Genomic DNA, 15698 nt, shown 5'->3' on the forward strand with positions numbered 1-15698 from the left:
GCCCTTGTAAAGTTCAAATTCTTACCTAATGCATCGACGGGGGTTTTTTGGCGGGGGGCGACTCACGAACTTCATTTTAGGCTTTTGAAACACCTTAAAACACTTAATATACTAGGAGATATACCCCTCCAAAGTTGACCCGAAATTCTACCAATTTCTAAATTTTCGACAAACTTACTTTCTTCGATTTGCTTGGTCCCGGAATCTTTCGAAACTCTCGATACATGACATTTATCATTAATCATACTTGATAATAATCATGTCATTTGGTTCCAAGGTTGTCCTTCTCGGTTGCGACTTACGAGATCGTAATTCATCCTTTACTCAGATGATATACTTAAAAAATGCTTCGTTCCTCATAATCCAAAGTTGTTTTACTTAGCCATAGCTCGACATACTTACGTTAAAATTTAATAAGTGCTTCTCTGAAAGTACGGAGTGTAACACCCTCAAGGCTACAAAAATGATATACAAGGTGTGCATCGGTGAGATCATGAGTTCTAGCTATCCACATATGTCTACAAGCCTCTATCTGAAGTACTGGAAAGCATAAGGACGGGACAGGACCCCTTCCTGCCCAAATATATACACAAAAGAAATATACCGGTAGACTGCAACCCCGAAGTAGTGAAGTGCTCCTGAGTCTCCGTTGTTAAGGCTCCTAGGGATCAGATCTGTGTCCCTGTCTACCTGCGGGCATGAACACAGCGTCCATCAAAGAAAGGACATCAGTACGAATAATGTACTGAGTATATAAAGCATGACCACAAACGTAATAAAAAACAAGGAATCATGAGATAAAGAGATAACTTGTATATCAAAACTACCTCTTAAAGAGAGAACCATGCATGCTAGCATTTACTTATAAAATATCATAAACAGATATACATAATCATTATTATCCCGCGTCTGGGGTAACCATCACACGCCGCCCACTAGTGGTGTCATGCCCGGCCAAATAGGCACGGTGTTATCATTATCCATAAGTCGCCTACTGAAGTGGTGTCATGCCCGGCCAACTAGGCGCGGTGTAATCATACATATACATATAGCATGCATGAGAGCCCAATAAAAGCTACAACTCTATCGGAGTGACATAAGGTCGGTGACCTCCGATTTATATTATGGAATAATCATCATCGCTACATCTCACCCCGAAGGAACAACTCATAAGGTGAGATCAACAACAATAAACACGGTCAAAGAATTCATGAAATAGCTCAATAATCTCATAATGGCATCACAATCATAAGCTTTGGAATTTCTAGCATTAATCTCATAATGGCATCACAATCATAAGCTTTGGAATTTCTAGCACTAAAATCATCATCATCATGTTCATCATAGAAAACATCTCATCTTTGGTATCATAAGAAGGTTTTAAGAATCACGAACTTCTAACTTTTGGGCATAAGGAGGTTATGGAAAGTATGGGTAAAATCATAACATATGAATCATGCCTTTGAAAGAAAGGGACTAGCCTTACATACCTTTATATCTCCTTAACGACTAGACGTTCTCCCCTCAAACTTGTGAATCTACATTCAAGAGAATTCGTACTAAGTTTAGGTCATTGAAAACATGCTTAAGTTCAATTTAGAGCAACTAAAGGGCTAACGGAATTTGGGCAGCATTTCCCCTATTTCACTAACTTTAACCATATCATAAAACAACTCCCAAATCACACTATCAACATCCATAATATCATATCCAAGTAATTATATTCAATTTAACATCAATTCCAATCAAAATCCCCTTTTCAAGTTGCACCATAGTCATCTTCCTCACTACAACATCCATGGCTTCTCCACTTTATTTCTTTTCCTTTCTAAGGGGTCACTAAACTTTTTCATCCATCCAACCATATAAATAAGATGAAAAACATACCTTATGTTCAAGGAACCTCACCTATCTCAACTCCCTTCAAGATCAAGTTCGTTCCAACTTTGAACGGAATCAAGAACAATCACTTTTCTTGGATTACCTTGGGGTGTAAATGATAATTCTCTCTTTAGATGGTTATCGGAGGGTGTAGAGTGGTATGGAACCTTCAATAACTCCTTGGAAGTGTCTAGAGAGGTGGCGAAATAAGTGGGAGAAGTTAGAAATGAACTTAGGGTCGTTTGGGATTTAAAAAGGTAGCATTTTCGCCCCCCGACCAAGTTGGCGGAGAGTATGCGACCTTGCACACCGCACACTCTCCCCACCACTTAGGGGAGGTGCTGGGAAGTGAACCCTCCCAATTTAGGGAGTTTACGCACAGTGTGCGGCTCAAGCACTTAGTGTAAGGGTGTAAGGGCGCACACTGCCCCAATTTCCCCGATTTCGCATAATCGTGCTCTCTTTGATTCGTTTGACCTCCAATCCTTATGAAACCTTCTTAGAACTTATATAACACTTCATTAACCATCCAAGGGACTCTATATTTCTTCCTCAAAGTGATTCTAAGCAAGTCTTAACTCAAATGATGTGAAATTCTCCCAAACAAGACTCTACCTTAACTTTCTCCGACGAGCTCTCTTCTTTTGCCGCAAATGTCTTTGGAATCTTACTTAGAATTATTAAGTATCCTTTCTTACTTGTAGGGACATCATGTACACCCTAGACTCACGTTAGTCCACTCATCATGCGGATAACATGAATCTCCCCCAAGGTGTAACAAAATACATTTATGAGTACTGAAAGAATTACTGATCTGAGATACAGAGACCTGGTCTCTGATCAAAAGTTTTGAAGTATCAAGCCATCATTGTGAACTGTGTAGAATTTCTTATTCTTGAATTCTTCTGATCCTTCCATGCATGTATACCTGTAATGGTACAGAAGTGAGTTAGACATAACCAAAAAACACTTGTCAGCATGCCTTTCTGCAGCATTGTTCATAAGAGAACCTTTCTTTTTATCATCACACCACACACATCCTGCTATAAGGGCTTTGAGGGGAGACTTTTTAACCATAGTTGTACCTGGTAGTCATCACGATTCATCGATTTATCGACCGCTTCTTCTTTCTCCGACCCTGTTAAGCGATGCTAGTGATTGGATTTGGGAACCCAAACCAGCTTGGGTCCTTTGTAGTTATAGAAGGGGTGAATCAGACTCCTTTTAGCCCATACGGGCAGCACATTCCTTCTCTTCTTCAAATGTCCTTTCTTTTGAGGACCCTCTCCTTTCACTCTATTTCTCTTCTTGACAACACTCCTATTCTTTTGAACAACGTTAGCCTTTACCTTGTAGGGCTCTTGGTCACGACTTGTTTTTCCGCGAGGAAAATATGGCTGCTCTTTAGTTGTGGGAACTTGTTTCTTTGTGGAGATCATAGGGAATCTTCTCCTTCTCAAATCCAAGTCCTCTTCTTCCATTTACATTTTTCTTATTTCTAGAGGAGGTTACTTCAGAAGACCAGGTCCACTTGAGAGTTTTGTCAAGATCGAACTTAGCCCTTTCCTGATTTTTTCTTAGCAGTTCGTTTTTCTCAATTTCAGCAGTAAGACTTGACTTTACTTTCTTTAGTTCAGCTTCAAGCTCTAAGGAAATCTCACTTGCTGCTCCTCTTCTTTTGAAGGAGTTTTCCATCTATTTTCTCACTTGACATTCCAACAAGATATTTTGTTGGTTTGTTTCAAAAACCTGTTTCTCCATTTCTTTTTTCATCACGCACAGGTCCTCCTTATTTAGTTTTATTTCATCAAGAGCAAGATTCAGCTTTTTTCTCTCAGCAACCAGAGCATGATAAGCATCAATTAACACACTTGACGGTGATATGAGTTTTTTCTTAGAGCAATCTCTCAGGTTTTTCTTTAAATCGAAGAAATTTATCTCTTTTTGTTCTCATCATTAACATCACTTGTGTCAGATTCAGCCGTGAGTGCAAGGTCTGACTTACGCTTAGTTGCTCCATCGTCAAATGCCATCATGGATAAGTTCCCTTTTTAATTTTCATCCTCAGACTCACTTGAGGAGTCTCCCCAAGCTGCAAGTGCTTGCTTCACAATCTCATTGGCGGCCTCTTTTTTTCTGAAACTCCTGTCGGGGACCTGGTTCTCTTAGCAGTTCTATTATAATTTTCCTGCCGGTTTGGGGACAATCCTTCATGAAATGACCAGGTTTCCCACACTTGTGAAAGGAGTACCCGTTTCTGCTAGGGTTTCCAGTTTTAGGAAACATGCCTTTTTTCTTTATCATCTTGTGAAACCTCTATGTGACATAAGCAATTTCGGACTCATCATCACTGGACTCTCGCTTTGCAGCTTTGTGAACCAGGCTCTTCTCCTTTTTCACCTCATTTTTTTTCTACCTTTTTCATGGTCATCTTCATCTCATACGCTTGAGGTTTCCAATAAGCTCATCGACAGTCAACGTGTCCAGATCTTTGGCTTCAGAGATAGCATTTAGCTTGCTATCCCAGGAGTCAGGTAATACACCAAGCATTTTCCTTACTAGTTTGGTAGTTGTGATGACTTCTTGGAGAGAGTGGAGCTCATTGATTATGGAGGTGAATCTGGTGTACATCTCATGAATAGATTCATTCTCTTTCATTTTGAACATCTCATACTCAGTGGTGAGCATGTCGATCTTGGAGTTTTTAGCTAAATTGTTCATTCATGAGCAGTTTGGTGAGCTTCCCAGATCTCTTTTGCTGATGAACAAGCTGAGACTCGATTGTACTCATCTGGTCCAATTCCACACGCAAGAATCTTCGTGGCTTTATAGTTCTTCTCCACTTTCTTCCTGTCAGCTTCATTGTATTATTTTCTTGCTTTGATAGTAGTCTTTTTACCATCTTCACTTGTGTGAACTGGGATATAGGGACCATCACAGATGATATCCCAAAACTCTGAATCTTCGGCCATGATGAAGTCGTGCATTCTTGTCTTCCACCACCCTTAATATTTTTCGTTAAGTCTGGGTGGCCTGGTGAAAGACTGTCCTTCTTCCATATTTGGTGGGGCTTCCATTTTACAGATCCTTTCTAGGTGTTAACCTTTTAGAAAGCACGCATACGATACCAATTATTGTGGCTACCGTCCACCAAATAATGTATGAGAGACCGGATTGTGTACCGAGTTCCTTGTGCACAAGGATATGTAAAGGACACAGGATGTTACCGTGAAAAACTCCTTGCTCAAGAGATTAAAAATCACGGCCTACCCCAGTAGGATTTCAACTCCATTACACCGAGCAACTTTAGGTTACAACTCTATCGTAAGCGAGGAATTAACTCCCATAATCCCTCACCCATACAATAATGCTTATGCAACCTAGGAACTAACCCCCGTAGTCCCTCCACATTTGCAATACTCCGATTGCAAGCACCTCCACTTGACTAACTCTAGCCAAGGACCACAAATACATCTAGACTAACTCTAGCCTAGTGTACCACTCAAAAGCTTGAGGAAACATACTTCCAACAAGCACACTTTGAGAATTTAAGATACCTACAAGCAGCTTCTAAACAAGAAGAGTAGGTTTTCAGTTTAAGCACAAATGAACAAAGATTTACAACAATCTAAAGAATAGAGACTAAACTCATATCAGGATCTGGTTCTTCAGCTTGAAAGTAACTTTGTTCTTGAGAGATCTTAAGAATTTGTGACGGCAGCTTTGCACGATTTAGATTAGGTTTTCAAGTCTACTCACATATGTTGCCATCATGTTGTCTATATAGTGGGAGCATGTGGGGTGAAAAGAGACCACTATTCAATTTTGATCTAAAGCATGGGCCAACTCACAGCTGTACTTGTGTGCAGCAAGTGGCTCGGCTTTACAGCTGTCTCTGCCGGTAGTGCAAGATACACAGAGAGCATATTACAGACCAGGTCTCTATCTGGTTCCAAAACTGTTTGACAATCATCAAAACACGAATGCACTTGGAACTATCAAGATGACAAACTGATAAAAGATACAATTATAGCAACAAAAAGATTGCGCAGGAAAAAAATAATCAAAGTTTGTAGGGTTTAAGAAGTTTATGGGAAAGAATGTGACAGAAAGGGAAAACTAATACAAGGCCCACCATAGAAAAGGGAAAAAGAAGGAATGTTTGTAGTTTGTACCTTCGAATCTGCCTCACAGGTAAACTCCTCTTCTGTTGATTTTTTTTGAGAACTTGTGTTTGGTTGAAGCGGCATGTGAGGCCGAAGGCTTTGGCTTATTGGGTATTTTTTAAGAAGCGACTCTTGGGAGTCTATGCTAAAGCACCGAACCGGCAGGATTTTTCTTTTATTCCCTGGGTTTTTTTTAGTAGTATGCAGTTGAAATTGCAAAAAAAGGAGAAAATAGATAAATATAAATGCTGGTCATTAGGAGCGCCACGTCACGTGTGTTTATGTCCTGCAATTATATATATATATATATATAGATAGATTCTTCACTCACTTTTTCTCCACATATTTTAATGGGACTATTTTAAATGTGTAAGGTGCAAACAGGATCCTTCGGACTTATCACTAATATAGACTTCATATTTCTTTTTTCTTTTCTTTTTTTCCTGATAAAAGGTAACTTAAATTAAAACAAGTTTAAAGGAGTTTATTATAGTAAGGAAGTCATCGTGATGACTAAGTTCCCAAATAGTCTTTGTGGATAGAAAGTTTCAAAAATATAATATTACTTACAACTAAACTCTACGAATCTCAATTTTTCTCATAGCTTGCTAGGGTTTTGTGCATCAAATTCTAGGCTGCGTAGGAACTATGTTACAGTTGGATCAAGCTAGCTATTGACAAAAGGACCAGACCTCATATGGCGAAAATAAAGGATTGAGGTTGATCTTCGCAAACCATTGCCAGACTTTATTTGGGTTGGGACAATAGATGAAGAAGGGAATCAAACGGGAGCTATGATCAACCTATTGAATATGACTATATTCTAGAATATACTGCTTAGACGATTCAAACATCACGGGTGTGCTATCAAAATTTGTATTGCGGCTAAAGAGGAACGTATGTTGTAAGGAGAACACGGAGGATCAGGGATTGACACAAGCATCGAAAAACAAAAAAACCATTGAAAAAGGACATAATATTCAGAATAAACGTTTGATAATTGTAGTATCTGAACCAGCTTGCGCTCACCTCCTCTGGAAAATGAACCTGAAATTCTCAACCGACTTTAGTAAGCACTAGACCACACCAAGTATTTTCTTTAAGTTGTAACAGAATAGTACACGGAGAAGCAGTATACCATTCAAAAAATTGGATCTTTATAGCTCATCCATCAAAAAAAGAATGTTGTTAAAGGAAACATATCTGCTACCTCACATCTGAATCCAAGTAGTGCAACAGTTCCTTAATTGTACCCATGATCCCATTCGCAAGCAAAATATTGTTAACACAGTTCATGAAGAGTTGCTTGAGGTAGTGGACTCAGCATGCTCCCAATTTAGGACATCCAGCTGCAAGAGGCAAGTCCAAGTTCGCTACAGTCCTGAATGTTCTAGGAACCATCTTGTCGACATAAAGAGTTCCGTCTAGGTGGTCACATTCGTGCTGCAAAATGCGAGCCTGCCACCCTGAAGCATCAACTTTGATTGCTTTGCCATTTCGATCCAAACCTGTAACCTCTACTTCTAAGTGTCTTTCCACAACTGCTCTGAACCCATCAACACTACAAGGAAGATTAAGCAAAGAATTCATTTATAGCTATGGTTATCAGGACATGTATGCAATTATATCATGTTTTGACGAGCATAATGCATCACTCTAACAGCTAGGAATAACCTCTCAAAGAGAACTTCAGATTCTTGTGAAAATTTGAACCTCCACATAATAGTGCTGGTAAAACTATTCATCATTTGCTAGGTATTTTTCTAATAAACAATTTACTTATAAAAAAGCTAAAAAGAAAAACAGCTATATCCTGTTCACTATTTAGAAACAAGCGTGCAAGCAAAGAAATGAAAGTGATACCAATGTACAAATCAATAAAGCTTCTCCTTTCCCATGCCATCTCTTTAATAGGCAGAGTGACATGTTCACCAACTCAAGGCACATTTAATTGCAAAACAACATAGCTTATCTTTATAAAAGATAGGTCATTATGCATATATAAAGTGATTATCAGAAAATAAAAGTTAAGGTAAACTTGGTGACTGCCACCATTGAGAACAAGAGCTCATCCTGATAAATGTTGAAAAGATATTGCCTCTTGTACCTTTTTTTACCAAACAATTCATAAACCTTTTGATCCACAGTTTTGAGGTGATGATAAATTTCTAGTTTACAAAAGATAAACAAACTATCTTCACTTACGTGCTATTAATGCTCGTCACGTCTTAAATATTTTCTTTGCATAAAGTGATACTAATGGAGTTTTGTAACTACATGGTGCATATGTAGCTGTCTTTTCCCAGAAATGCCCGAGGCCGAGGATCTTCTACCATAAAGCGTGCTTCTATGCCTGATGTGATCCTAAACAAATATGCTACTGCATTTTGAGAGTTCAATATGTAAAAAAAAAATTGTTAGACTTAGTTGTTTCTGTGTTACCTCAAGCACCCTTCGAAAAACAATGCAGTTTTGTTGCCTTTCTTTTTAAGCTTTGGATTTACAATAATCTGCAAGAAAATAAGAAAAATGAATATATGCCACAAAATTTGGACCTCCTATTTATCAAGATGATACATAAAAAATTTCACACACCAGGAGATCAAATGGACGTCTGTCCTGTGCTTTGGTTTCATCTTTAGGAGCATAGCTTATATACTCGTTTGTGTCTTCCAACGCAATTATCTGTCACTTGCAATACAAACAAACTCAGCGAGGCAAAAAATAAGTTGAAAAAAATGACTCCCTCTGTCCCAATTTAAGTGTCTTAGTTTGACTGGACACAAAGTTAAAAGAATAAAAAGGAACTTTTGAATCTTGTGGTCCAAAAATTAAAGATGTGTGTAATGTAATAAAATCCACTTGTGGGATTACACTGGGTTTTTTGTTGTTGTTGTTGTTGTGTAATGTACTAAAATGTCTTTTGAATCTTGTGATTTTAAACTTGCCATGTCGGATGTTTGAATTATCAACTTACTGAGTATAGAAAGAGGCACTGTTTTTGGGACAGACCATAAAGGAAAGTAAGACACTTAAATTGGGACGGAGGGAGTAAATTGTTTCTTTAACAAACCTTCAAAGGAATACCAATTTGAGGAGCAGCAAGACCAACTCCGGGTGCATTTCTCATAACCTTAACCATCTCATCAATGATCTTTTGGACCCGTTCTGACCCAATCTCCCCAAGAGAAACGTCCTGAGCGTGTTCATGAAGAACAGGATCACCAGCTTTCACAATGTCAGGGATGACTTGCTTTTTTTTCTCTCCTAAACCCAGAAACCAACCTGCTCGAGCAGTGGCAGAACTGTAATTTTTCACGGATACTAAGTCAGTGCATACAGAAGGTCTTCCCTGCAGATTCCATTGTATGAATATTGGTCTCCGGAAGCCGTGGAGTTGCATTAAGTGGGAGGTAAGAGGTCTCGTTTTCTCACAGGATTTCAAGTATTTTGGAGTGAATGGCACGGAAAGAACACGCTGTGCTAATCGCGGAATGCTCTCCATCACCAAACTCAGAAACACCAATGAGTGTTCAGGAATCCCAGAGTATGCATGGGCTGCCTGCACACAGTTTTGTTCAAGAGAATCAGACGAATTTGCAGTAATTTCATAGCAGCAGTATAAAGGTGCAAACTGCCAGAACACAATACCAAGAAGCAAGACTCAATTGAAATAGAAGTTGCATTTTGGGTCACAGAACAGTATGTCAATCTTTGACAGCTGAAATATGACACCTTGGAACTACAATCTCCTTAGATTCTTGCGAATCCAGCAAGCCATTAAACAGATCAGGGAGTATGATCAAAACTAGTTAGTTTGACCATAATTGCTTGATGTGTATAAGTGAGTTAGCTTTAGAAAGATGCAGCACTGTAAAATGATAAGAGTGATTTGCAGTAATTTCACATCACCAGCATAATGGTGCATACTGCCAGAACACAATTACAAGAAGAAAAGCTCAATAGAAATAATTAGTTTGATCATAATTGCTTGATTTGTATAAGTGACTTATCTTTAGAAAGATGCAGCATTTTAAAATGATAAGAGGGATTTGCAGTAATTTCACATCACCAGTAGAATAGTGCATACTGCCAGAACACAATTACAAGAAGCAAAACTCAATAGAAATAAAAGTTGAAACTTCAAGTTGATCTAAAGATTCCTTACTCAGATTATTACTTTTTTCTTTGTTTTTTTTTGTTTTTTTTTTTTTTTTTTTTTTTTTTTTTTTTTTTTGAATAAGGTAACATTTGTATTCCATCCAAAAGTATCAGCATTTTTTAGAATGCTGATTTGAAACTTTACAGGTAAAGCCACCAAAAACAGTGGCCGGGAGGTAATGATGCTAGTTATAATTTACACATTGCCTAGAAAATCCACCAAATCACCTATTTCCCCCACTATATCTTGTTTACACCAAAAATAAAAGAAACTAAGACACTCCATTTTAACAATCTGGATGGTGTTAGCTTTATCTTCAAATTGTCTTGAGTTTCTTTCCTTCCAAATTGACCACCAAATACAAGCTGGAATGGACTGCCACCAATCTTCCTTCGCCTTCCTTCTTCCAATTTCTTTCCAGTTGCATAGGAGTTCCTAGAGTTGATAGTGGTAACACCCACTTCACCCCTAGGATACAAAAGAACATGTGCCGCAGATGTGCAGTTATCTGACAATGTAGGAATAAATGCTCATTTGTTTCTGCATCTTTTCCACAAAGTAGGCATCTTGAGCGTGTCTGAAGACCTCTTCTTTGTAGAGCCTCTTGTGTTAGACAAGCCCGCTTCAAAACTAACCAAACAAAAGTAGAAACCTTACATGGAATTTTGACATTCCAAATAAGTTTCCATGGCCAAACCAGAGATGGATTTACAACCTTGTTCTTCTCCCAATAAACTGATTTAACAGTGAAGTGAAATTCCCTTTGCTGCATAGTTTGCAAACTGGTTTATCAGGAACATTAGTGGTTCCTATGAAGGAATTGAGTACCAAAAGCAAATCTGTGACTCTTCCTATTTCCCAATCATTTAGTGCCCTTCTAAACAAAAGATTCCACCCCTGTGCTGTCCACATTTGGGATATTTTGTCCATTTTTTGGAGACTGAGATGTGTAAGTCCTGGAATAAAGTTTTGAGATTACAGTGCCCAATCCAATGATCTTCCCAGAAGGAAAGTATTTGTCCCATCCCCTACCATTATGCTCAAATTTTCACGGCATTCATTCCACATTCTCCTAATAGTCTTCCAAACACTGCATCCGTAAGTAGTATTTACTTCATTTGTTGTCCACTGATTCAACAAACCATATTTTTGAGCTATGTCTTTCCTCCAGAGAGATCTATCTTCCTTGCAAAACCTCCACAACCACTTCTGGAGTAGACTCTGGTTATGAAGTCTGAGATCCTTAATCCCCATGCCACCATGTTGCTTACTGAGCGTCACAATCTGCCACTCCACTAAGTTATAGCCTTTCTTGTCTTTGTTCTCATGCCACAAAAATTCCCTTCTTACTTTGTTAATCTTCTTCTCTATGTCCTTAGGAATAGGAAGCAAAGACATCAGGTAAGTAGGTAAGGCATCCAAGACTGAATTTATCAAAGTCAATCTACCCCCAAGAGATAAATATTGACTCTTCCATCTTGTCAATTTCTTTTCACACCTTTCTAACACATCATTCCATATCTCTTGTGTCTTGTGGTAAGCACCTAGAGGCATTCACAAGTACTTTGTGGGACTCAGTTTGACAGCCCAAGTTACTTGCCAGAAACTGTAGATCAGTCACCTGATTCACCGGATATAAGAAGCTCTTGCTCCAGTTAACATGGAGACCTGAAATGGCTTCAAAGATGGTCAATATTGCTCTAAGGTGTCTGATTTGTTCAACCTTAGCCTCACAAAACACCAAACAGTCATCAGCATACAATAACTGTGTAATTTCCATGTCTTCACCCCTATTGGTTTGAGTTCCAAACCCTTTTATCCATCCATTAGTTTTGGCTTTTCTGATCATGTAATTTAGCCCCTCCATGGCTAATAAGAACAGAAAAGGTGACAGGGTATCCCCCTGCCTCAAACCCCTGCTAGATTGAAAAAAAACCTTCAGGACTTCCATTAATTAGAACAGAGAACTTCACACTGGATATACAACATTTTATTCAATTGATCAATTTTTCTCCAAAACCCATGTTACTCAGAATGTTCAGCAGGTAGGCCCAGTTGACATGGTCATAAGCCTTTTCAATATCAAGCTTGCACAACAAAATTCTAGAATTTTTTTGTTTTACTCTAGAATCCACCAACTCATTAGCAAGTAGAGCTGCATCCATGATCTGTCTACCCTGCAAAAATGCCATTTGATGTACATCCACTAGCTTCTCCATGACAGTCTTTATTCTCTCCGTGATTAATTTGGAGATGATCTTGTAGATGCCCCCTATCAAACTTATAGGTCTGAAGTCCTTTAATTCTTCAGCTCCAAACTTCTTAGGAATTAGAGCTATGAAAGTGGCATTAAAGGACTTCTCAAAGATCTCATTTTGATGAAAGTTGTCGATGGTTTGCATAATATCACCTTTCCAAATCTCCCAGCAACTCTTATAAAAACCCATGGTAAAGCCATCAAGACCTGGTGCTTTGTCCACTGCACACTGAGTAACTACTTGTAAAATTTCATATTCTGTAAAGGGTCTATGTATCCAATCTTGCTCTTCCTCTGTAATCTTTGGGCAGTCATTATATTCAAAAGATGGTCTCCATGCTTCAGATTCTGAATAAAGTTTATCATAGAATCCAACCATGGCCACCTTCATCTCTTCAGGTTCTTTTACTTCGCTTCCTCTAATCACCAGCCAGTCAATGGTATTATACCTCTTATGAGCAGTTGCTATCTTTTGGAAAAATCTTGTATTTATGTCTCCTTGTTGTAACCATAGAGCTCTGGTATTATACCTCAGATTATTACTTTTTTCTTTGTTGGTAGAGACCCAGTGATTGTCCAGTACCTTAGGGAGTGATTTTTGGAGTGACAATAGGGGTAACAACAACAACATACCCAGTGAAATCCCACAGTGGGGAGGGTAAAGTGTACGCAGACCTTACCCCCATCTCAGAAGATAGAGAGGCTGTTTCCGAAGGAGTGACAATAGGGGTATCCTTGAAAAATAAGATTCAATGAGGATTTGGTTAATCCGACACACCCACGTCAGGGGCATCCCGCCTTTCTATGTTCTCTTTCTATAGACTTGTATGTAACTATTGAGAGTGAAGATATTCTACATAATGTCGATAACAGAACATTTTATCGATGAAAACTAGTTAGTTTGAGCATAATGGTTTGATGTGTATAAGTGCCTTAGCTTTAGAAAGATGAAGCATTGTAAAATGATCACATCCGACAAGAGACAAGTATATCGGAAAAGTGATAATAATGCATTATGAAAAGACCCGGAATTTTCCGAGTAACCCACATATTTTCATTCAAACAATCAGAAGATGCAGAATCCAAAGTTAAATTCAGACTTGTGGCAGTTCTTATTCAATTGGGTCGTTACAAGGCAAAGATTTTTGGCAAAATAAAAAAATCGCAAGTTTGAGGCATGATTCAAGAAACAATATAGTCCATGACTCCAGGGACAAACTGAAAGAATTGAGCCATTCTGTACAACGGCATTGGCAGACAAAGCAAGGAATTAAGAATTGATGCCCCTTTTTGAACAAGCACATTTGTCTAATGCGGTACAGGATCCTTCTAGTCCCTCTAGTTCTGCAAATTTTGCAGGTTTGTTAAGTAGTTCTGTTGGTACTTCTGTAGGCCAGTTTAGTCATGATCCTTGGATTCTAGATTCAGGAGCAAATGACAACAAATAAACACTTTCTTTCTAACATTACTCCTCCCCATTTCTTTTCTCATTAAAGTTACTTCTACTGGTTCTTTGACTCTTAACTGCAGACATTATCTCAGTGTTGTTAAAGGCTCATCTAAAGCGCGTTTAAGCCCTAAAGCTAGGTGCAAATACGCTAAGCCCTTTGCCTCGCTTAGCTAGTGCTGCAATGCAGTCACCCAGGCGCTAACGCATATGCGTAATCACCAATGGGCTTTGTGCCAAAGATACTACACTAAACAATAAATATTTCACTTAATTGTAATTTTTTTAATTCCTTTGTCAATATAATTATACTATTTGTGCTTACAATTATTATTCTTGAATTACATATATATTATTTTAATTTTTCTTCATTGCACTTTTCTTCATTAAAATCCTCACTTTAACTTCACTTTGTGCTTAAATCCCCGACATAACTCAGCTCTTTTTTGCGCTTTTCGGCTTTGATAACACTGCAATTATCTTACATAATTTGAAGCTAGTTCCTTTTATTTCAATTTTTTGTGCATCAGTTACTTAGTCAATTAAATTATTATGCTATCTTTACCAATTCCTGATGTATTCTATAGGTCCCTTCTATGAAAAGGTCATCGGTAATTGATAAAGCTGCAACTGAACTCTACACATCACATTGATGTTTATAATGCTTCTGTCAATAGTGTTGATACTACTGTTATAAATAATTTCAATTCCTGCAATGCTACACTACACCACATACACTCTGTTTCTATTAATAAAACGGATTTGTTTTTAAATCAAAGAATGGGACAGGTGCCTTTTCATAAACTGAAACCAATGTCACTAATGAAGTACATGTTCCCTTTACATATTTTTGAATATAAAGAATAATTAAAAAAACAGAAAATGTAAAAATGAACTGGCCCAGGTCTTTAACAAGTTCATCAGCTTAAACATCTAAAAATGTACCCCCTTTCCTGTGGTACGAACAATTTTCTTGATTTCTTCATTATTGTATAATGTATAAAGCACATAGAGCAAAGTCATATTTAGCCCCAGATTACAAAGCTATGTCTGTCTAACTTTAACTTATCCACATACAAAAAAAAAAAAAACCAAAAAAAAAAAATTCCGCTGACCAAAATCAGTGAGAAAAAGATTACTGAACAACAATTCTCTACAAAAAGATTGTGCAAAAATTGAACCCAGCATAACAAACAATTAATAGGACATTTTAAGAAATGTTAAAATTGGAAACTTAACAACTAAAACACAGAGAAGATAGCTAAAATAAAAAGATATGGAGTACCTGTATATGGTAGTACAAAATCTCTTTTAAGCTTCTACCTTCACCAGCAATACCCAATTTTCAGGCCATGAGCTTTTTATCTTTTAACTTCTTTGGACTGAGCTATTTATTTTCAATCATCTTGGGCTGGGCTTAAGCATTGAGCTCAGTATTGTAAGCAGAACAACTTTGCAAAATGATTTTTTGCAGGGTCATTTGCACTTTTGTCCCTATTTTGTGCTTGTCTTTAATTTTTTGTCCTTAAGACAAGCAACCTTTTCGCCGGGTATATGTTTATATTATAACATCATAATATCTCACAAGTTATGCACCGCGCCCTCAAAGAACTTATGTCCGTAGGCATAAGTATTCTTAAGAACAACAATTAAAGTCCAGCCAATTTAAAGGATAAAATTAAAGACCAGCCCATTATAAGGACAAACCGTACAATTTCTTCATTTTTATACTGTCTAGCCGCTCACTAAAATAATAGCCGATAAATGTATATTTTTATATATAAA

The 15698-nt window shown here is 37.8% G+C and overlaps 2 protein-coding genes across 4 annotated transcripts; both read right to left on the reverse strand.

The window, feature by feature from the left end:
• Positions 1–6993: 6993 nt before the first annotated feature.
• On the reverse strand, positions 6994–15349 carry LOC132041142 (peptide deformylase 1A, chloroplastic). Of its 3 annotated transcripts, none has more exons than XM_059431954.1 (5): positions 15199–15349; positions 9121–9605; positions 8643–8732; positions 8490–8557; positions 6994–7608 (listed from the first exon to the last, which is right to left on the reverse strand). In XM_059431954.1, exons 2-5 carry the CDS (start codon positions 9550–9552, stop codon positions 7368–7370), a joined length of 831 nt encoding a protein of 276 aa, XP_059287937.1. In that variant the 5' UTR covers positions 9553–9605; positions 15199–15349; the 3' UTR covers positions 6994–7367. The 3 variants fall into 3 exon arrangements, with proteins under 3 accessions (XP_059287937.1, XP_059287935.1, XP_059287936.1); XM_059431952.1 differs by having other exon boundaries at positions 9121–9609; positions 15199–15347; XM_059431953.1 differs by lacking the exon at positions 15199–15349 and adding an exon at positions 9699–10226 and having other exon boundaries at positions 9121–9609.
• Positions 11185–12076, reverse strand: LOC132039092 (uncharacterized). Its single transcript, XM_059429636.1, has 2 exons — positions 11806–12076; positions 11185–11753 (listed from the first exon to the last, which is right to left on the reverse strand). Exons 1-2 carry the CDS (start codon positions 12074–12076, stop codon positions 11185–11187), a joined length of 840 nt encoding a protein of 279 aa, XP_059285619.1.
• Positions 15350–15698: the final 349 nt, after the last annotated feature.

Source organism: Lycium ferocissimum, chromosome 12 (genome assembly GCF_029784015.1).
Source record: "Lycium ferocissimum isolate CSIRO_LF1 chromosome 12, AGI_CSIRO_Lferr_CH_V1, whole genome shotgun sequence".
Classification (NCBI taxonomy): Eukaryota; Viridiplantae; Streptophyta; class Magnoliopsida; order Solanales; family Solanaceae; genus Lycium; species Lycium ferocissimum.